Source organism: Papilio polytes, unplaced genomic scaffold (assembly GCF_000836215.1).
Source record: "Papilio polytes unplaced genomic scaffold, Ppol_1.0 DF822845.1, whole genome shotgun sequence".
NCBI classification, from domain to species: domain Eukaryota; kingdom Metazoa; phylum Arthropoda; class Insecta; order Lepidoptera; family Papilionidae; genus Papilio; species Papilio polytes.
The window spans coordinates 4,042,472-4,066,348 of NW_013526359.1; the positions used below are offsets into that span (position 1 = coordinate 4,042,472).

General features: G+C 32.8%; 2 protein-coding genes across 2 annotated transcripts; one reads left to right on the forward strand and one right to left on the reverse strand.

Moving 5' to 3' along the window:
• The first annotated feature begins 5,030 nt into the window (after positions 1–5,030).
• LOC106105416 (alpha-(1,3)-fucosyltransferase C-like) lies at positions 5,031–6,967 on the forward strand. The gene is made up of 2 exons (XM_013285710.1): positions 5,031–6,063; positions 6,439–6,967. The coding sequence occupies exons 1-2, from the start codon at positions 5,087–5,089 to the stop codon at positions 6,731–6,733; spliced, it is 1,272 nt and encodes a 423-aa protein (XP_013141164.1). The 5' UTR covers positions 5,031–5,086; the 3' UTR covers positions 6,734–6,967.
• Positions 6,968–11,741: 4,774 nt separating this feature from the next.
• Positions 11,742–13,707, reverse strand: LOC106105342 (alpha-(1,3)-fucosyltransferase C-like). Its single transcript, XM_013285633.1, has 2 exons — positions 12,749–13,707; positions 11,742–12,120 (listed from the first exon to the last, which is right to left on the reverse strand). Exons 1-2 carry the CDS (start codon positions 13,681–13,683, stop codon positions 11,742–11,744), a joined length of 1,314 nt encoding a protein of 437 aa, XP_013141087.1. The 5' UTR covers positions 13,684–13,707.
• Between the last annotated feature and the right edge of the window lie 10,170 nt (positions 13,708–23,877).

The following is a 23,877-nucleotide window of genomic DNA, read 5'->3' on the forward strand; positions in this document are numbered from 1 at the left end:
TATGCTACGGCGTAGATCTCCACGTGCAAGGAAGTGCTACCTCCGGCGGAAACCGGGGTCGCTACTGCGCCACCGTCGGACACATCCGGTGTCACTTCCTCCTGGGTAGGCTGTGTTTAAAACTTTCCCACTTTCTTGTTTTATTGCTTATCTAGCACACATAACTCTGCAACTTTGTCACGGTGATACCTCGATTTTGCATAATACATAGCGTAAATACATTTAAGTATATTTAGCTTTAAAAGTGTAAAAGTATTTTTAACAAGAAAATAGATACCATAATAGTGTAAAAAACAATTTAGGAGTAATTAAATAAATATAAAAGATATAAACCATTAGAATATATCTTAGTATGTTACTAATGTTCCTTTGAAAGCTCTCCGTAACAGGAAATTCCGCAGGAGGAAGTGGCCGGCGGCCATGTTGTCTGCGGTTCAACTTCCGTTTCCGTAACAGCCGGTTGTCTTTCTTGAAAGTTTCAGCTTTCAGCTACTTATGAACACTGAAACATTTTTCTTCTAAACATAAAAGCCTTGCGAAATATAAACGCAAATATTCACTTTGTCACAATTCGTACAGACTGCAGCAATAAATCGTTTTAATACAAAATATACAAAATAAGAAAGTACAAAAAAGATTATGTTCTGATTTAAACAACTTTGAAATTTAAATTGTTTAATTGTTCCTTTCATCGATTAGTTCAGTAAAGTTCGAAAAAAAAATGTGATCATTTTGAAGAGAAGTTCCACAACAAATCGTCTGTGATCTTAAAATATCAAGACCGATACGAAATTCTAAAAATGTCTATAATTTAATCTCGTTTCAGCGAGGAAGTAATAAAGTAGCGTTAGCAAAATAGATATTTCTTGAGTAAAAAATTATAGGTCAAATACGTATTTCATTTACAAGAAAGCGAAAAACGGGGTTACAAATTTATACAATATTAATCCCTAGTGCTGTATTCCACTCTTAGTCAGAGCAATAAGCACATGATTTCCCTTAAATTATTTGATAATCGACTAAACGTACAAACACATTTTTATTGTTTTATTTTCTCATAGACAATGAAATAGACAATATTTTTTACACATATTTCGGAAATCTAAACTCATAGTTAGTATATTAAAAAAAAGTCGATCTTATTTTCCAACGCTACATTCCCCGTCAGGAACTAAGTTAGTGTTCATTGACAGCGTAATGCACGGCGCGCACCACTTGCTCCCAAACAACTCACTTTGTACCGAAGTAGCGATCGCGTACCTTCTACAATATGAAGCCTGATATACAACGAAGCCTATAAAGTGTATTCTGTGAAGGTACTTTATATTCTGTGGAGTACGTCACTAAAATTGGTACTATTATTTTTAAATAGTTACAACGTAATACAGAAATAACTAGACAAAAGAATTATAGTTGTAGTCCAACGATATAAAAACATAATATTACGAAGATCTTAAAGGGACAAGTTCAAAGTTACTTACATGAATATATATGTTTTCCATGATACAAAAAACCCCGCATTAAATTACGGTAGACATTTACATTACAAACCACATACTACTACTCAGGTATAATTCTTGTCAAGCCCACATACGTTCAGTTCTGACAGCTGAACTGTTCAGTCAGGCTTAATCCAGGTTATCTCAAGATTAAACCATCACATTAATTTAATAAACCGTTATCTCTAACCTTAACTACCCTATGGTTACCATCGTATCCCTAGCTATACAGTCGCATTAAGAAACCGCGATCCCAAGTCTTAGCTCATTGCGTCGTCTCGCCGCATACTCCACTAATTAGGTGTTAAATCACTGGCAACGACTGAGCCCAGACGTAACAGTGGGAACAACGACTCTCAGCTAACAGTGATTTACACTTGTGAATACTCTGCACCAGTTTAGGGAGACATTTTGGAGTTAGAAACATTTTGCTTGTAACTAAATCTCACTAGATTATTGTTTCATTTTTACAGAAGCTTTGTAACATATTTTATGTCATTTAGTAATTGAAAAGGCCGTATGGTTTATCCCGTTTGTTGGTAATAATCTGTTAATGTAACTATTAATAATTTTTTCTAAGATAATGCCTATCTAAAAACATTGTTAATTATAAAATAGGCTACCAGTACGTAAATTCAAGTCAATTCTGTTTGTGGATAATCTTGAATACACTTATTGTATTCTTCTACACTTATTACGTTATGGGATACTAGCTTTCCCCCGCAACTCCATCCGCGTTGTATTAAAAAAAAAGTGATTAGCCTATGTGTTCTACCAGACTAACCTTTACATTTATAACAAATTTCAAGAATTTCATTTATAAGAAATCCGTTCAGACGTTTATACTACAAACTCTAACAAACATTCATCTAAACTTTTGCATGTAAAATATTAGTAAGACTATTCTTTGTAAGTTAAATTAAAATTGAAATCCGCTTTAATCGTTTACTATAGTCAGGGTGTTAGTCCGGGCCGCGGTCGTGCGCCGACCAAATGGAATTGAAGCTGTGACAATCCAGTTTGCGGCGTGCAATTTTTCTTTTACACCCAACTCAAATTGATTGAGTCCATCCGCAATTTACTGACGCTTTGCGAGAAAATCTGCCTTATTTTTCGTTTACTTTATGCTACGGTTTTAACATTTATTTGTTGGATGAGGCATTACCTTAATTAAGAGTATTGTACAATTAGATTTTGTTTTATTATTTAACCTAAATTAATGTGGATACTCAAGTTTTTAGTATTTTATTTGAAAGTCAAAAAACACAAGATTTTCTTTAAAAAAAACAGAAGGGGAAAAGCTAAGATCATAACATACGAGTATATTACCAATCATTTACTAAAACGTTGTGAAGAAAGAATTAAAAAAATCGCTTAAGATAAAATCCCTGTACTTCATCGTAATTTTTTTCCACAATAGCAGTCCGGACCCACAAGTGATGTCAGATTTGGATTAGACAAGAGAACAAGACGGAGGTAAAGAAAACAATTAGAACTGACATAGAGAGCCGCTATTAAGTACAGAACACAAACGTATCTGAGGCAGTAATGGCGAGTACTTCAAACAGTGAGGGGATTCAAAGAAATCATTATTCCACGAGCTTCCTCGCGCGACCACTTGGAAAAATAGTGTTGGGCGTCGATATATCGATATGTTCCTAAAGCGATTAATCATATTCCAAAAACATTGTTTTTATTTTACTTACAATGTGCTGTTTGTTTACTACATGAAATAATATTAAATGAAATAATTAAAATTAATCAATTACATATATTTAATTGTTTTTTTTTAAATGTACATTTTAGTTGCTACAAAATATTCTTCTTACATTTTATTTTCTAACATTTTCAAAACATTTGTTTTCATTATGGTTTGAATGATACTAAAATATTTTTAATACATGCTTTTTTTCTTGTAGCTACAATAATCATCGAAATTTGATTGTTTAGAAACGAATTATCGATATTTATTTGTCCACCCCTATTCCAGGTATGCGCTTCTTTGCTCGGTAACGAAGTTAATCTGTGCTCAAGTGTCGACAATTTGAGGCGTAACAACAGAAAATAAGCAAGACTTAACCGCCTTATGTTTCGCTTATTCCACAATACAAATGGACTTAGACTCCGTATAATGATCCCGCTTTGTTTATGCCTTTCTAAAACGTATTTTAAACATCGCTTACTATTTTCTCTTGCTATTTATATTAAGTAGATGAGGGAAATATCGGCTTTTGAAAGAAAATCTTAGACTAAGTAATCTGAGATGTTCAATGCCAGTAAACTTTCTTTTTGAATTAACTTTAGTATTCATATTAAAATATAGTAAAGAGCTCTCGTCTAAAATTATTTTATGAATGTCAAATATTTTATCTATTAATTTTACTTACTAGCAGGATAAAATATTTGTAAGACAAAACAGCAATACGTAGCATATGTACCATTATTCAATTTCAAAGAAAGTATTTTAGCTATAAATTTACACTTGAATATGAAAATACATTTTCCGCGACAGTCGGTTAAATTCGAGACTTTATTACGTGAAATTAAACACATAAATTACAACAGTATACGCCCACCGAAAAAGTTTTTACTGTATTAGTTTGCGATATGTAAAGTTCAACAGCAGACTATGTTCTAAGGCGCGGCCTGACTATAGTTTGTCTAAATAAGATAGATTAGTTTGATAAATGACCCATATGAAGTATCGAATTCAATTTGTATGAAGGCAAATGCTATACTTAATAGACAGGTATTATAGTGATGAAACATACACACATAGTGAACAATTTTGAACTATCGATATTCGGTTTAAATAATTATCAAACTGAACTAAAATTATCATTTTCTTATTTACTTAGAGGACTATTCTAATATTGATTATATGTAGATTTAGCGATGACAGAAATAATAGCGAAATCCAATTCGATTTCGTAAGGCTGTAGTAGTAAAAAATATTTATTTACTCTCATTATTTGTTATGGTCATTATTAATTTGAGAAAACAGTGTTTTTCTTTTATTTCATAAGTTATAACTATAAATCTATGGATTCCAACTGCTATAAGAATAAAAATCGAAAATCGATAAGATTCCTGACTATCTGTGTAATCACAAGCCATCCCTACTAAATTTGAAATGAATTGTCAAACTAATCTAAATTATTTAGACACACTATAACGTAACTCAATGTAACATTTCCATCGAAAGGCTTCTTGCTCGATGGTTTTCACTACGTGCCAACTGCATTAATGCTCACCATGTAACATGTTACATTACTCCGCGTAACAGTACGCCTTTACATGTCGAATCTTATTTCCGATTGAAAATTATGAATATGAAGGTATCAAAAGGATAGAAATGTGGGATTAAACGGCTTGTTATTATCTCATGATTATCGAGAAGTTGTTTGTAAAACAGATAACGTGATAGTATGACTCTCGAGTAACAAAAGACATTCCACATGAGATATTTGTAAACTTCCTAAGGAACACATAAGTACTGTCCTGGGTACAGCTTTCCATAATAGTTTAGTATCACTTCTCTGTTTAGCACGAACGTTTGAAGATCCAAGTGATTGAATCAAGCCTTAATGAAGATCATTCGAAGTAAATCAAAAATGTGTCAAAGCAAACGATTAATTAAATTTTGCGATGTTATAATTATAAAAAATTGTGTCTACGTTACTTTTATAGTATTCATGATAACGATGTGTTTCTTTCTGAACATGATGATTAAAGAAAGCGAAGAAGTTTTCGGAGATCCCGTGATGAGATTACCAACGGACTTAAAATACATTCTCTTCTGGAGGAAAGATAAAGATTTAGTTAACGAAATTTATTCAAAGTATCGATATAAATTATCAGAAGGACAGACTTTATTTATCAATCAAAAGTGCAAATATATTAATTGTTATATAACTTACGATAAAAATTTACTTCGTCACAACCCTAAAAACTTTGATGCCGTAGTTTTTAATGTTAAAGAAATAGACAACGTCAAACAAAAATATCTAAACCTACCGAGATCTAATCACCAGCTATACATATTCAATTCTATGGATTCTGCTGAATTATTCCCCGTCTGTTTACCTGTTTATGATAATTTCTTTAACTTGACATGGACTTATAGATTAGATTCTGATATACCTAATGCATTTTTTGATATATATGATACGAATAAAACGTTAATAGGTCCGAAAAGTAAAATGGACTGGCTTGATAATATCAAACATACAAAGGAATATAGAAATATCACCCGCAAGAAGACGAAAGCAGTCGCTTGGATTGTAAATAAATGCAGATCAATAAAGAAGCATAACCAACTTATAATGGACCTTGTAGAAGAGCTGGCCGCTTACAATCATAGTCTTGATATTTTCGGTCATTGCGGTGCTACTAAATGTCCAAACAATGATACATTAAATTGTTATAAAATAATTGAAAGAGATTATTATTTTAACCTGGTGTTAGAAGATTCTGTAGCAACAGGACATATCACAGAGAGAATGGCGCTCGCCATGATGCACTATTCTATACCTCTTGTCGACGGTGGAAAGGAATACGAAAGGTACAGTCCATATATAAATATTTTATTAAAAATGTCTAGTAATAAATAAAGCCTTTTTTACTCAGTGCTAATGTAGCTTTCTGATAATAAAAGAATTTTTAAAATCACTCCAGTATTTTTAAGTTACTTGTACAATTTACTTTAAAGAAGGATCAAACATCTTGCTGTTAAAAATATTTTTGAAACCAAAAACTTACACAATTGTCTGGCCCTCGGTCAATGTATACATCGATGATTCCTACGTAAACTGCTGTAAGCGAAAAAAGTGATTTTTTCAAGAGAACACTTTTTAAGTATCGATACCACCTTTCTATTTAAAAATATCTTTCGACATTTCATTTTATCTATATATTAATTTTCAATAATTTGTTTCAGTTATCTACCTCCCGGTTCCTACATCAAAATTAGAAATCAAACTTTGAAAGAGTTGGGTGCTATTATAGACTACCTTATACGACATCCTGAAGTTTACGAATATTTCTTTGATTGGAAACAATATTATTCTTATAAAGTGAAACCTAAAGATAGTGTTTGTAACTTATGTGAGTATCTGAATACAAATAAAGCTAAACATAAGATTGGAGGTTTAAGAGTGTGGTGGAATCCCTTTTACTTTGTTGAATGTCATCAGAAGAAAATGTTTGATATGTTTAATATAAATTATGATTAGAGTTACAATTAAGGTTTTTTAAATTAGTTTTGATTGAATAAAGTATTTGAATATTTTTAATTTTGACCATTTTTTTGTCCTGCAAAAATTGTCGTGTGTGTACCACGGGCGTCGCAATGCGATGATTCAATCTGTTACATCTACAACCTGCCCAACCCTACTTTTACACTAATTGTGATTGCAAATAATTAATTAGTTGTCATCAAAGACTAGCTGTTGCTTGCGACTTCGCCCGTGTGATAACTGATAACGTAGCTTTATAATGGTGAACTCGGACCGTTTTTTATCTCAATACATACATACATACATCTCATACGAAATTACAAATGTTTCCACTTTATAATATAAGTATATATCTATATATGTAATTAATCACTTGTCACCGCATTCTAATTTAAATACAGTTGCTATTGTAATTTATTAAAGATATATTTGACTTTCTATAAAGGGGTGTCGATCGCCGAATAACATCTGTGATCGACGGATCTTGAAGCAGATTTATTGAATGCTTTTTATCTCATCTTCCTGTCAATTGAATAGGGACTCGTCTATCTTCGTTGTATAGAAAGTTACACTTGGATTTGAGTTTGTGTTTCATTGATTTTTTATAGCAATAGCTTGCTCATATATTCCCATACAGAAAACATTACCGATAACACCCGAATTCTGAATTAAAAATATGTAACTAATAAAACATATAGCTTATGATTCTTAGTGATAATGTAGCTTCCGATTGGCAAAAGAATTATTGAAACCAGTCTAATAATTTTTGAGTTTACTTATTACATACAAAAATACAAATTTTTCCATTCTACTTATAGTAGGTAATACCACTTGATTTCTAAAAGTACTAGTAATCTGATAATTTGTAATCGATATTTAGTTGCAAATAATCTAGCAACTAAAGGTAAATAAAATTATCATGAACAATTTAATAATATTTTTTTAAACGTTTAGAAACCAGGTTTATTTGTTTAGCACTAGTATTTTCTTATCTGATGACTAGTTACTTGGCATCTCATATAAATATTTATTTAATTTAATAGACATTAATCAACAATAATTAGTCATGATAAAATTATTTTCTATAGAATAATAATATTATTATTTATAAAGGTGTTTTATTTTATTACCCGCTTTGTGCCCTCTCACCAAAGTTTATTGACCTTTGTGAATCTATCATGGAATAGCACGTCGGGGATTTGATTCATTATTTAACTCTGTCAGCGGCGGTCCCACCATTATTCATTTTAAACTCGATTTTCAATGTTTGTTTTCGTATCGATTAAATGGCTACAAAGGTAGGGATAGACCGAAGAATGAAGGATGGATTGTGAAAGAGGAGGTAAAGAAGGAAGTGGATCAGATATGACGGATAATAAAAATATATGGAAGATCAGCACATAATGTTCCGACACTCAGTAGGGATAAGGCAATTTGATGATTTTTGTATCGTTTAAATAAATAAAAAGGAACTATAAACTTAGTTATTTCTAAGTTAAATCTGTCTCTTAGTACAAACTAATTAAGTGTATATTACCTTCGCAAGTAAATGGGTGCAATTTAAATAGTTTGCGAAGTTTAAACACCCGAAACTGCAGCACCAGGTGCGTGTTGGTCACAGTAAATGCTATTTATGTAGAACCCCTACTACGAAAACATACATGTATACTTGGTATTTTAAAGATTTGCTTTATTATTTTTTTAATTGTAAGGTATAATCTCTTATTTTTTATTTATAATTTTATATAGTTACACGCACTCATTAGTTAGGGATAATGGAAACATATCGCAAATGCAATCTTGTATTCGTAAAAAAGAATCGACTAAGAAATTTTGTATATCTCACTTCGTTCGAGTTAAGCAAATGGTAAGGGTTTTTAAAGAACATTGTACGGGTGCATCAGGTGCTTTGAGCTTCGTTAACACCAATCGACTTAGATATATCGCACGGCCTGCATCTGAATACAATTCCAACGGCTGATTGTGTGTACAGTTTACGTTTAATGGCTGTGAAAGCCTATTCGATTGCTATATGCTTGTATATCAATGTTAGTTCCATTAATAAATAGGTAATAAAAAGAAACGCATATTATTTAAATCTTCAGTCTGTTAAATGTGTTTCTAAATATTTATGACAAACTAGCTTTCGCCCGCGACTCCGTTAGTGTCAAATTGAAAAAACAAATGTGTTCTTCAAAATTATCCTCTACATTTATACCAAATTTCATCGAAATTCGTTCAGCCGTTTAGGCTACAAACTCTAACAAATATCATGATTCTACGTGTTATAAAATAATAAACTGTATTCTAGTTTTTATTTACTTAAGCGATTTATTCTTAATAATACAAACATTATTTAATCACTTATTGGTATCAGAATATTAGTCATGCGATAAATATGTCAAATCTGAGTTACCTTTTTAATAATTTTTTTAACATCATCAAATAATTACAACAAGAACCTAACTGTATATCTATGGTGGTAAAATGTAACGAAGTCGTTTAGGTGCTGACGGAACATAATTCAAATCACCGCCAGTTCAGTGGCACACTTTGCTCTCAATGGCACTGGAAGTGTCGTCGCGCCTCTTAGAATATTCATCAGGCAAGCTAGATTACATACCTAGTTACCTAGATGCTTGTCTAGTCTGTATTAAAATATATTAATGAGTTGATTGTACAATAAGTATTAGCGTGCGCACACCTTTTTTTTACGTGGGGAAAGGCCTAACGCATACCACCCCTGCAGGGACAAGGGAGGTTATGTCGGATTTGCGCCGACTTAAACTCCACGGTGGCCTCCAACTGCCATAATAAGGAACCGCGGGATCTCCAAATGGAACACTACCGCCGCCCCTAATGACGCTTTGCAATTAATAGTTGATCTCCTACCATAACTACCAGCCACTTCTCGGGGATGCACTAAGGAGACATCAGGGTCCTAAACCTGACCACCCGCAAGCGTGCGCACACCTGAGACTAAACTGTCGCCCACAGTTTAGCCTGGCTTTGATTCCTATGAGCTTGGATATATCCTATGAACTTAGATATATGGAGGTGCGCCACACTAGTTGATTTTAGTTGCGGATCAATAGATTGCACAATAGTTGTGCGATAGTTTAGTCAACGGTATACCTCCGCTTCAACAAAGATATGCCTTCGTAAAATTCATTCTGAAATAAAGGTAAACAAATATTTTCGACAGAATAGTTGTGTAGTATACAACCTTCCTCTAAAACTACGTTTGCACCGGAGAGCAAAATATTGTAAATAAGATGAAGTGGTATTTACCAACTCGATGCTGTGTTCACCCTCTGCAGATACCTGTCGGCGTCAATCGAGTCCCTGTCAAAAGTCTAGACGCGCCTGCAATCCAGCCCTACTGATGCACTTGAATACACCTTACTTTACACTTATCGACCGCATCCTTATCAGTCCGAACGTGAAACAGCAATAACAAGAGACCCTTTTCGCTAACAGACACGCCCGATGTGTCTTTCATGATGTCCGAAAACCACTTTCGATGACCTTCAAGCGCGGACTCTGGCAACATACTATCCCGCTCGCGCCCGACCATACTGGGGAAGAAATTTTAAAGTACCCTCTATAGTGAGAGAATTAAAATGAGTCGGGCTACCTACTTTATCCTGTATAGTAGGAACATGAATTAAAAATCTATAGTTCGGCACAGAATATGCCAAACCTATTGCATCTACTATATCAAATAAGAGTCTAGTCAAGAGTTATGAAGAAAAATAATGAAACTTAAATAATTATTTTTGATTCATATATATGATATATATTGATTTAACTCTATTGGTATATAAAATGCAGAAGTAGAAAGTTTATTTATTCAATAGTGACTCCATAGAGTTTATTTGCAATAGATTAAAATGCAAACAATGCAGTAACACAAAAGTAAATAGGGCAAGAGCGCATAAACATATTTGAAATATGCCAGGCTTGAGTAGTAAATTTCGTGCAGGAGTATAAGGCGAGTCGAGTGGCCCGCCCCAACTGGTTAGCATATCGCCGAGTTCGTCGCCTGCTGCTCGCATATTCAACAGCTCTTTGTTTCTGACCCTACTTATTCGCTCCTTCACTATGCAAATCAATTACGTCACTTGTTTGGCACACTTCGATTGGTTCGCAAATTCCATTTGATATTGTTACGTGTAGAGACTTAACAATCTAGATAAAGTAATGATATCATCATCTCCCAATCCTTTTTCCACTTACGTAGATACATCTACTTTTCTTCCTCCATATTCCATTTGTCGTCGCAGTCATTAATACCTTTTGATTTATCTTTCACACAATCCATCCGCCTCTTCCTTCGCCTACCTCTATTACTGTATTCCTCTACACTCATAAAGTTCTCCCATTAATAATTTCCTTTATCCTACTTAGGAATTGTTCTAATTAATTTATGAAGTTAGTGATTTCCTTCATCATCAACTTAGTCTTATCCCTTATGGTTGGTCGGAACAGTATCTGCTGCTCTTCCATACATTTCTATCTGAAACCACTCCTTTCTTAAGCATATCCTCTTTCACACAATCCATCCTTACTTTCTTTGGTCTTCCGCTTCCTTTGTAGCCATCCACATTCATTATTAACACTAACATAACATGCCCATACCACGCTAACCCTTTCCTTCTCAATTTCTCCACCACTGGCGCTACTTTCAAACTTCACTAACTTAAGGAAGTTAGTGATTTCCTTAGATAAACAATTTCTTAATAAAATTATCTTGTTATCAGATATTTTTTTATACTTTTGCTTTTATATACAACTATGAATATTCTTTCTATAATTGTAAAATACTATCAGTCTTTGGAATATTTAAGAAATGTCATTATTTGTTCGCAAACTGAAATGTTAAGCTCCAGACAATATGTAACCTTTAGAACAAAGAAAAGGGTAAAAATAAAAAGGTTAAAGTATACTTTGAATGAAAACATTTGTATATAAACCTTTATTATAAAGCAAGTTTATTAACATTTTAATCCTCTAATGATTCTAAGCGATACTTATTTTTTAAACCATAATAATAAGACTTAAGATCTGATTCTTTTAAACCAGCTCGTGTATGTACGGAGGGATCAGGATCTATGTTACAATTTTCATATTTAGATCCATAATACCACCAATGTCTGAAATTCCGAACAGCAGTCTTCCTCTTAAATATTCTCTTATTGTTAAGATTGCTGCATAAATCACAGATTCCTTCCAATTGTCTTGTACGTTTGATAACATAATGTTGCCTCCAGTTATGGAAACTGTTGTAAATGGATGGGTTTTCGACTATTTGTTCAATCGTTTCAGCTAATTTATGTACAGTTACATTTCGGGCTTTTACATATGATCCTTCTGGCAGAAATCTGAAAAAGAATGAAGTATTCAATCTATATCTACGAGTATACTAATATAATAAAACGTAAACTCTTCTCTGTTCATGATTCAGCAATCACAGTATGTTTTTTTTTTAAAAGCAAAATACAATTACCACATTCTATAAACTATATATTTACACGCTATTTAATTCAAAGGGTGAATACATTGGAAAATAATTCCCATGCGAGAAAGGAACAAAAGTTTTGTAGCTTTTTCCAATAGGAGTAAAGAACCAAGATTTCCATGGGTACGGTAATTGTTATCCAATGGCAAATCCCTTCGTTGTCATTTAAGCATTTGAGTTTTTTTTTATAAATAACGGGGCAAACGAGCAGCGAGAACACCGAAGTGGTCAACGAACGCCCATGGACATCCGCAACACCACAGGAACTACAGATGCGTTGACATTTGCATATTATTTTTCTGAATTTTAAAACAATATGATAAAATTTTTAATAAAATTACTAAAAATCAATATCTTACTAAAAACATTAACAAAATACTAATATTGAAGATATTGCTAATATTGAGAATATACTATTATTTATTGATCTTAAAAGCGTGAATAAAAATTTTTGAAATACAAAAGTTTTAATAAGTAATTATTATACTTACTTTTGGTAATCGGCGCCACCAATCATAATAGGAATAGCACCAGAATCATACGCCTTAATAACTTCAGCACTAACATAATCAACCGCAAAACTATCTTCATAAACTAAATAAAAATGGTATTTATTTTTAATTTCATTTAAACAATCTTCAGAACATTTCAGAAATTGACATCCAAATAAATCAAGGACAAGTGCTTTCCGATCTAAGATTGCTTTTAATCTCTTCGCGTATTCAATAGTCTCGTTTCTTTTCTGGCAATTATTAATAATACAAACCACATCTTTTTTAACACGTCCCATTTCGAAGGTATTCAATTTACTTGGCATTACATTATTAATCCATTTCACATTTTCTCTCGGTGCTACTATTTCGTTATTCATATTACGCACTTCGATCAAAGGTCTTAGTATATCGGAACTCAATTTATATGTCCATGTCCAGTTGAAATAATTTTCAGCGCATATATTACACATCGGAGCGGAATCTGAGGGTAGTTCGCTATAAAAAACAAATTTCTGTCTCGTTGATCTTCTATCTGGTATATTTTTTACATCCCACGATGTGAAAATACTCGCATTTAGTATAATTGCATCGAAATTTCTATAATCACCGTTCAAAAGGTACTTATTACTTGCTAAGTAACAATTAATGTATGTGCAATTGTAGTTAATGAACACACTTTGCCCGTCTTCGATTATTTTGTTCGTTACATTAGGTATCGGCCATAGAAGAATGTATTTTAAATCGTTAGTAAATCTGTCCTCTAATAACGCATCAGCGGTTGAATTATTTTGTATACGTTCACGATACTTTTGTACTTGAGATATCGAAGTATACGCTGTATGGAATGTGTAAAAGGCGAGAACAACATACATCAGAAGACCAGTACAGCTGAGGAGAAAGAACAGTTTCGCAAACGTTTCTGTCTTTAGCATTTTCACTACACACTTCACTTTATAGGTTCGGTAAGTTATGGTTTGTGCAACGTTTGGTCAGACAATAAATATCAACGAATGCCCAACAGATATTGTATTGAACAACAACATTAAACAAACAACGTTTGTTGATCAACAAACATTGAGAGTGGACATAATTTGCGTGTTTACAATTCGCGGTATTTCTGTGGATTCAAATTAAGAAATTTGAGATAAAAATGCTCAGGATGTTGATAGATAAGAGAATAAAAACATGAGTTTAAATACAAATTTTAACAGTTTAAATACTGTACAAATAAATGTTCCAAGTAAATATATTTAAATCATACTAATGTTATAAATGCAAATGTTTAGACGGATGGATGTTTGTTAGAGTTTGTAGCCTAAACGGCTTAACGGATTCTGATGAAATTTGGAATAGATGTAGAGGATAGTGTGGAAGAACACATAGGCTACTTACATTTGCTTTTTTTATATTTTTTATATTTTACATTTTTATATTTGAAAACTAGTTATTTTATATTTGTGTAAATTCAAAGAGTGACCTTTCTTTCACTATCAGAAGTTTTATATAAAATTTTTCTATCATTCGATGTCTCCGTCTATTTGCTTAGACCTGTTTCGTTAAAGGCAGCGTGTGTTTCCATTGCCGATCATTTAATAGCATATAAAACAAAATAATATTACAAATATATACATTTTTATGCACGTTATTGTAATAAAGTTCCCATAGTTACTTCCTACCTAGGTAGTAAATACGCGGTATCCTTGGGATAAAATTACACTTTTGGAGAAATTTATATTATAGACAATATTTGAGATGAATTTTTCCAAATTATTATATGCTTCAAATTACTTATACTTCACTTTAAATATAAATTTCAGTGTTATTTTAGATAAATTATTTACCATAAATAATAGACATAAGGGTAACAGCTGTAACTTCGAGCAGTCTGTGTACATCGTCTCGTACAATGGAAACGCGGCGAGCTCTTTGCATGTAGGACGTTGAGACTTCGGCAAATATGGACATCGCGTATGAAGTCAAACAAAATTACGTATTCCATAAAAATATACCCTCACAGTGCACGTGACAAGAAGTACGTGATGACTGCCGGGTGAAGACATTTCATACATTATGTCTTTTTATATATTTATATAACCTTGCACTTATAGTTTTTATTAACTTAAGATAGACGAGGGAAAGCGGTCGAGATAGGTTACGAAAGTTATAACGAACAAATAATTCTTGAGTAGCATAAAAAAAAATAAAAACATCGTTAAAAAGTTAACAAATTTTACAAGAGATGTAAAAAAAACATCATAGTTAAAGATTAATAGATTAATAACAACCCAATATTTTTATTGTACACTAGTTTTCGTCTGCGTCTCCGTTCGCGTGGTATCAAAAAAAAACAGTAAGCAGCCTATGTGTTCTTCCAGACTATCCTCGACATGGTCTGAATCGAGATTCAGCAGTTTAGACTACAAACTCTAACAAACATACATTTAATTTTTTTTTACTTTCGCATTTATTACTGTCGACAAAACAACGTAATACAAATGAAAATGTATACAAGATATCCATTCATCAACTAAGATAATTAGACACCAGATAGCACCTGCACCGACTTAATCTGTCCAAAGGAAGATTTGTGTTAATCCGTTTAATACCGTCCTAATGTATTCACTTGTGTTACTTACACGCACGTAAGCAACTAAACTGTTGAATAGTGTAATTATATCGCACAACTGTTTAGTCTCGCTTTGATTCCTATAAACTGATATAGAGGTATCACTACTCGATTTTTAGTTGTGCAACCAAACACTTGAATTGGCTGCAAAACAATCGACAAACCCACAACAGTTGTGCGATAGTTTAGTTAGTGATGCGCCCGCTCTAAATGGAGAAATTAACGCTTTATTAATTAAGGAAGATCCCAAAATTGGCAAACAAACATCACTTTTGAAACCTTATTCCTAGTGATTTTAAATTTAACATTGCATATTTTAAAAGAATAAAATAGATTCATTCATTAAGACACAATTAAGAAGAAAGGGAAAAAATAACATTCACTTGAAAAATACTTACAGAGTTACAATTGAGGTCAAGTGGAATTCTCGGGCCAGTTTAAAAAGTTTAATTTCCTCGCACACGACTTGCAAAGGTGCCAAAGGCAAGCAGCCAACGATATAAAACTAAAGAGTGTGAAACTTGAATCTATACAAGTATGTAACTTGCAATGTAACTTAAAATAGAGTAATATTAAAACCAATTAATATAATAAAACATTTTACTTTTATATAGAACATTTCTGAATTATATCAATAAAATAACTATAGTAAAATCGATTATAATTCATTCTTTAAATTTGCTTAACATTGTTTAACAATTTGCTTACATCCTTAAGCACATCCTCTTTCACACAATCCATCCATACTTTCTTCGGTTTTCCTCTACCTTTGTAGCCATCCACATTCAATCTTAACACTTTCTGGTTTATGTCCCCATCGTCTCGTCGCATAACATGTCCATACCACGCTAACCTTTTGCTTCTCAATTTCTCCACTACTGGCGCTACTTTCAAACGTCCTCTAATGTATACATTTTTAACTTTATCCATTCTTGTCAAACCACACATCCATCTTTACATACGCATCTCAGCCACATGCAATCACCTTTCATCCGCAACTTTAGTGGCCCAACATTCAGAACCATACAATACTTATTGAGTTAAGTAATTAATACTTTAAGTTAAGTGAAAATTAAATACGTTTAGATATCAACAATCGTCAGATTACATTTGTTATTGTTGATTAATTCTCTATCAAATCTGAAATTGCTATCTGATGTCCAATTAGGTTGTACGAATGATATCAAAGCCTATCGAAATTGCTCAATGGTTTGACTAAATTCGTGACGGTAGGGTAGTCATTGTGATTACATTTACTACAAGTTAAGCAAATGAACGTTAGAAATAAATGACGTAATAAGTACCTAAACATTTTTTTCAGAATTGCACAAACTCTCACCCTCGTCATTATCATCTCCCCGTCATTACGTCATACGGTGTACCAGGTTTTATGGCCGGTTTCCGACCTACTTTTAACCTTTCGATAGTTCTAATGGTTCGATAAATTCTTAAAATGAGGTTCCGAACTAGGTAACTTGAGTTTTACTCCTTTAAAATTTAGGTTAACCTCACTAGTTAACTAGGTAGTCATAAAATAAATGAATAAAATAAATACATACAGACACTCCAATTTTATTATCTGTATCTAGTGATTTTAGTTGCCAGTTTTTCCCGATAGTTTTTCTTAAACATTTTTAAATTTAACGATAACTATGATTAGGTTCTAATCATCAAAACATGGCGGATACTCTCGGTACGCGGTCTCTCCGGCATCCGAAGCACCTCGATTATCTCGACGGCATTCGACAGCCAGTATTCGCGTGCCGATGGTTAGCCAATGCTATTCGATGAGACAAAATTTCCCGTCTATACATTTCATCTATTCACGGAACTTTGAAATGTGAAAATTACATCATAACCTTAAATACAAAATAACAAAATTGCCTTGAAATTTGACATAAAATGCAAAATTCTTAAATAATTCACTATCGTAAAAGATAATTTTATAACAAAGTGATATTGTCAAAAGAGTTTGTTCATTTAATTCCCGTTTCAAGAACAGTTTTCAATTTGTTTTCAACGAGGTTGTATAATATTAGTCATATAATGATTTAAATTCCGAGCTCAAAGCAATATTGCTACGCCGTTTCATACGATGCATTTCCCGCTGAGAAAGATTAAAACAGTAGTCAAAAGCATCTCCTTGTGGAAATTTAGATACTCTAATTTCCATTTACACGATTTTCATTACGTCTACAAACGATATTAACGTACATTCATTTTCATTCATCACCACAAGATGGCGGTAGGAATATTACTTGCACTAAAAAGCAATAAAATCTTATCATCCTATTGACCTCACAGTCATTAATTAGTGACTAAGAGAGACACTAATTTTATTTTTTTAACTTAATCTACACTAAGACATAGGCAATATAATGATAATTAATCTATAACTATCTTAAAGTGAAAAAGTCTCAAGTATTGTGATTTTTCGTATTTAGTTGAGTAAAAAACAATTTGATACTTTCACAACTATGATAAAATCTCTATAAAAGTGCAGAAATACCCAACAAATTGAAAGAGGTTCTTCAGTAAAATATAAGAGGAAATAATTACTATTAAACTGAGCAAAAATCACTGAGCGCACAATGTGTAAGGTGTAAGTGGCGAGGCGTGCCATAAATCGTCTGAACATCTTCGAGCCGTGGACCAATTAGTACAAGATGGCGCCGTAGACCTGTCCGGATGGTGTTATGCAAGAGCTATTTAAAGTTAGTCAATTAATATCAGAGTACATTAACATTCATAGTTTAGTATTGTTATCCTTGTTTGCTATTTAATCGATTATTCTAATATTTAGAATCCATACTTTAATTACATACTAAGCTTGGAAATTATTTATCAAAACTGTCGACTGATATTTTTACAATAGTTTTATTTTGATATAAATTGTTTTTACCTAAATAATATATGCCTTTAATTCGAATACATTTTTCGTAGGAGTGTCAAAGGGCCAATCAAAATTCCGGGGCTCGAGTCGAAGCTCGAACCTCACAATAAGGCTCGAGCCTTTATAAAAGACTCGAACCTTGAATGAGTCGAAGACTCGGGAGACTCGAGCCTTTTACTACTCTAATTATAATTGAATAATTTTTAAATCAGTCTATCAACATGCTTTAGGATTACATTACTGGGATGACTATACCAAGTATTTGATAGGAAGGAAAAAAATACTTTCTTAAAAAAAGGTAACACAAATTAAAAATTAAATTTTTTCAATAGTTTCTTTTGCATAACGCGGTCCCCACTGCTGGCATTGCTACAGCCGAGTGTAGTTTTTAACGAATGCCGTGAAAGCGTTAATTACTTTTACAGTAATTAATATGATTTAAGCATCTGTAAAAATAATCACCTTTAGTAGCAGAGCGAGTTATCTCAGTTAATATCAAAAGGGTTAATTTTTATACGCAATAGTTGATATAAAAATATTTAGTAAACCAACAACACAACTACTATACTCTACTTAAAAGAGGCAGGCAGAGATTATAGATCAACATTTAGTAAAGTCCATTACTCCGCTCATCCACATTTATTTCCGCTCCCGCATGTATCTACCTTCAAGGGAGTGATGACTGAGATGACGGATGATAGAGTGCTTTGGAGGGCGAAAAATCAGTGCGCCGACCCTACGGGAGTAGGATAAGGCAGGGGAGATGATGTATCTACCTTCTACCAAATACCTTGCAAAGTCCCATCAAAATCGGTCCAGCCATTTCAATCGCTATTTACGGACAGACAAAACATTTTTAATGTTATCAACAACGCAACTATCGTCTTTACGAAATGTAGAATTTTACTTTTAATATTACATACAGACACTCCAATTTTATTATTTGTATAGATAAAAGATAAATATGTCACATCTCTTATAAGTTATCCTACTCCCAAACACGATACTATGTGTGGCATTGGTATGTAATTTACCTAAGCACCCTTCGGATTAGAACAAGCTATCGTCGTGATGCATGGCCTCCATTATACGCTGTGAATCGACGCAACGCGCTCACCAAACAAAGGTGTCTTGTAGATTACCTAAATCTAACTAAAGCTATTGCACGGCCGTTCATTGTTCCGGACTGGCCGGCTGTGTTGACACGATTGTATGGCTTACTGTACACAACCAGATTGGGGAATTCCTTAGGAGAATAACCCCTTTTAATCTTTACTAATATTAAAAAGAGGATAGATTTGTATTTTTGTATGTATTTAAATAACTTAAAAACAACTTGGCGAATTAAAAAATTCTTTCACCATTAAAGAGCTACGTTATCGCTGAGTAACATAGGTTTTTCATAATTGTTAATTCCGCATGGACGAAGTCGCGACAATCTTTGTCAAATCATGATTATTACACTAGCTTTCGCCTGCGACTCAGTTCTCATGGAATTAAATAAAGTAGCCTCTGTGTTCTATCCTCTATATCTATGCCAAATTACATCAAAATCCGTTTAATCGTTTAGGTGGCAAACTCAAACATCCATCCATCTAAACTTTCGTATTCATAATATTTGTAAGCACATATTATCAACCAGCGTTGGTTTAAAAGAATGATTTAAAAAAATGCTTAAGTAGTTATTTTTTTTATCAATTAGTCTACCATTCAAAATATTCATACATTCTCTTTTATATAAAACTCATGTAGCAAAAGTACGCTTTAGAAAATGTAATATTGCTTGAGTGCGTAAAAAGAAGCGAAATAAAATTCACAAGTGCTACACTAATTTTGGCGCAAATAAATACATTGAAATCTCTCGCCTTTCATATACCTCCCTTATCAAATTTGTTATGCCAGGCCTCCACGTAAAAAAAGGCGTCAAGTGTATTCAATTGAAATTTCACGAATGTAGCCTATCTCCACCTCTAGGGAGACGGTTGACTCAAATAGTGAGGGAACGTCTGTAGGCATTGCTCACGAATAAAATAATTTCAGTCATATTTTATTTAATGTTCCTTTGAAATATCATACTAGAGAAAAAAGTAAAAAGTCAATTTCCTACCTAAATGACACTTTATAATTCAGTGCATAGAAGTCTTGAAAAATATAACTAAAACGCTGTTTTGATTTTGCAGTTTATTTACTAGCTTTAACACACGACTTGGTCTGCGAAATAAAAAAAAATACTTAGCAAGTTAACTGCATTGTTCTAGACTGTGACTTTTTGTAGATATGTATTAACAAAACGTTCATCCATCCAAACTCGAATTAATAATATTAGTATGAAGTATGATTTTCCTTCCGTGAGATTCCGGAAATATAAAAACAATGGAAACACGTTAATGGAGAAACACCCTCCGTGGTTGTCTCGACTTCCTTTTATTTAGAGGTAAATAAGATTTAGCATGCCATCTACCGGAGCGTTCATTTTAAATGTACTTTAGGCATATTTGTACGAAGTACGTATGAAAATATAATATAGAAATATGAAAACTTTGTGTGTTCGTGTTTTGTAATGAAACATACCTTAGATCAGTGCTATAATATTGGAAGAAAGGTGAGTTTCCACTGCGGGAATACACGGACAAAGCTGTTATTACTATATCTATACTATTATAATAAAGCGTAAACACACACTTCTTTGTTGCCTAAGATGTCAGCAATCACAGCGTTTTTCGAAAAACTCTTTTTTTTAATAAAAAGGCCTACACTTACGTCATGCTTTAGGCTATATATTTTCATGCCATTAAACATAAGTGGTTAATAGTTTGGATAAAAGCCCTAATATGGAAAAGACACCATAATTTGCTGCCAACATCAAGAAAGTAAAATTGCCATAGTAAGGTAATTGGTATTTTGACATATGCAATTGATGACATGTAAACAATAAAAAAAAACTTTCATACTTTTATGCGGATGAAGTCGCAGGGGAACAGATAGTTTTTTTTAATAAAATGATAATAATTTTGAAATTGGCTGAAAAACAAAATCACCAGTTAGCGAGTAATTTTATGCAAAATTATAAATCTAATGATCTAGTATATAATTGATATCTTAAAATGTATTTAACTTTAAGCTTCTATGATAACTTCAACACAATCGCGCTCAAAGCTTTCATAATTAAAACCACAAGCTGCGTTTTGTTCTGTACCCACGTCAATTTTGATATAAAATAATTTGACATTAAACTAATTCTATGTACTCGAATGTTGTAATTCAATCTTATTTAACTCAACACAATAATGTTTTGTTCTATAATAAAAGGTATCGTATCAGGTTACGAAATGTGATGCCTTAGTGTTGCGAAGGAATACGGTATTAAATCTAATCTACACTATTATAATAAAGCATAAACACATTTCTTTGTTGCCTAAGATGTCAACTATTGCAGCATATTCTTGAATAATCCTTTATTTAATAAAAAGACCTACTTACGTCACGCTTTAGCCTATATATTTTCACGCCATTAAACTTAGGTGGTAAATGTTTTGGATAAAAACCCTAATGTGGGAAAGAGACCATAAGTTGCTGCCAATATCAAGAAAGCAAGATTGCTGAGGTTTATCATGTCATGTCATTTTGGCATTTGCGATTTTTGAATCTGTTCCATGGTTAGTGGCTTAATCACCCTTAACTTGTGGAGGGCTATGAGCCTCTAAGAGAAAACATACTGGACTCTGTTGCAGTTTATAAAAAAAAAACGTAGACGTAGACTTCCTATAATCTTTGCATGAGACTGTATTCATAAAAAGTTTTTTAAGCGACGTTTACAGTATCGTGTAAGATTGTCGCAGACTCACTTCTAAATAAATCAAATGTACAAAGAAATGCAATCAACATTTCGAATTGTTTAAAAATATTTTCAATCTTCATGTCCAGAAAATCTGACACGAAGGTTTCCAATCGACAGATTCGATAAAATCGTAATCGAGTTAAAATCTGCCGACGAAATCACTACGTCACAAAAACATCAATCCAAATGATCTTGCAATTATGCGTTTGTTAAAGCTAGAGACTTGGCGAATGGAGCGTAATTTTTTCCCCTCTCGTTCATTTTATTAAAATGAAGTTAAATCCGCTGACTCAGGGACAGGAGGTGACAATTTTTTGCCGGAATCTAAGGGAAGTCGGCTTTTACGCTAACGATTTATTAGTACAACTGTTAAAGAGAGAAAATGAATGTTTTTTTTTTTTATTTATTCAACTTATAAATGTCATAATTATTGATTGCACTTTCTGAATTGAAAACAAAGTATTTTTTTAAAGATAAGATAAAATTCTTTATTGAAAATCATTGATTACAGGATCAATATCGCTTTGGCTCCTTCACTAGGAAATCCTGTGAAATTGTATGTGGATTGCTACAAAGATAGTGGGAGACCGAAGTATGGATAGATTGTGAGAAAGAAGATATTCTTAAGAAGGGTGTGGTTGCAGATATTGCGGCTAATAGACATTTATGGAAGAGCTACTCTGCCTGCATACTGCTCCGACGCTACGTAGAGACAAGGGCAGGTTGGTGATGACTTTCTGTATTGAACTAAATGAAGTCTTATTAGTATATATGAATAATTCCGGTAATATAAAGAGCCTGTAATACACGTACGCTAGATTATTATGCAAATTAAAAGTTCAGGTGAGCTCGCAGCATGTTTAATGGCGGACTGTTTATTTTGCTAGCTGCAGCGCTGTATGTTCAAGTTTTGATTGGAAGATCCTGCAGTTTTCAAGGTAACACAACAATAGTGTGGACATACCCAAGCCTTAAATAAAACATAATATGTCTCCAATATTTTTACCTTATACAAGCCGTCTTGGAGAATTACTTTTTGTTTGTTATGTGGCGAAACAGATATATAAATTTTTATAAGCTATGATGCACAAATTTATTTGAAAATAAATTCGTTTTCATAAAATTTTAATTTTTTAACATCGATGTTTTACTATAACATAACTGTATCTTTATTTTTTTATGTGGAATGTCCATATGATTATAACGTATGTCTAGATCGCAACGCAAGTCAAGTTATGTAAAGTTAAATGAAGTTTTCTGTTCACAAACGCATATGTTTGCGACTAATGATGTATGCTCTTAGAGGACTCGCATGTTTTACTTTGAATTTAAACTTAAACATTTCTCGCAAATGGGAAAATAAATTTAAGTTTCCAACTTGCGCCAATAACTTTCGTTTCGTTACATTAAAATGTTAATAACAGTTTACTCGTTTCGGATCTACAAAGGAAGTCCATTAAATTGAAATGATAGTTGTTATTGCAAATTAAATTACGCAGACCATATTTTCTTGTATTCACAAAGATGTCTGATAATCTAATCTATGTATAGTGGGGTGGGAAACCCATAACTAATTGTTCACTAAGTGTACCCTTACAGTATTAAACCCTCAGTATGTATTCTGAACGAGCTGTCGCCTGTAAACTTCGATAGCGCAAATTTGAACCACCCGTTACGCCATTTTGACAGCGCGGAATTTAAAAAAAAAGTAGCCTATAATGTCTATGTATCCTATAAATCGGACCAGCCGTTTCGGAGATTACCCGGAA

Excerpts from the sequence above, each read along its gene's own strand:
- LOC106105416 (XM_013285710.1), top strand. The coding sequence starts at position 5,087 with ATGAAGATCATTCGAAGTAAATCAAAAATGTGTCAAAGCAAACGATTA. Across the intron at positions 6,064-6,438 it reads GGTGGAAAGGAATACGAAAG|TTATCTACCTCCCGGTTCCT; the intron begins GTACAGTCCATA and ends AATTTGTTTCAG.
- LOC106105342 (XM_013285633.1), bottom strand. The coding sequence starts at position 13,683 with ATGCTAAAGACAGAAACGTTTGCGAAACTGTTCTTTCTCCTCAGCTGT. Across the intron at positions 12,121-12,748 it reads GGTGGCGCCGATTACCAAAA|ATTTCTGCCAGAAGGATCAT; the intron begins GTAAGTATAATA and ends ATTCTTTTTCAG.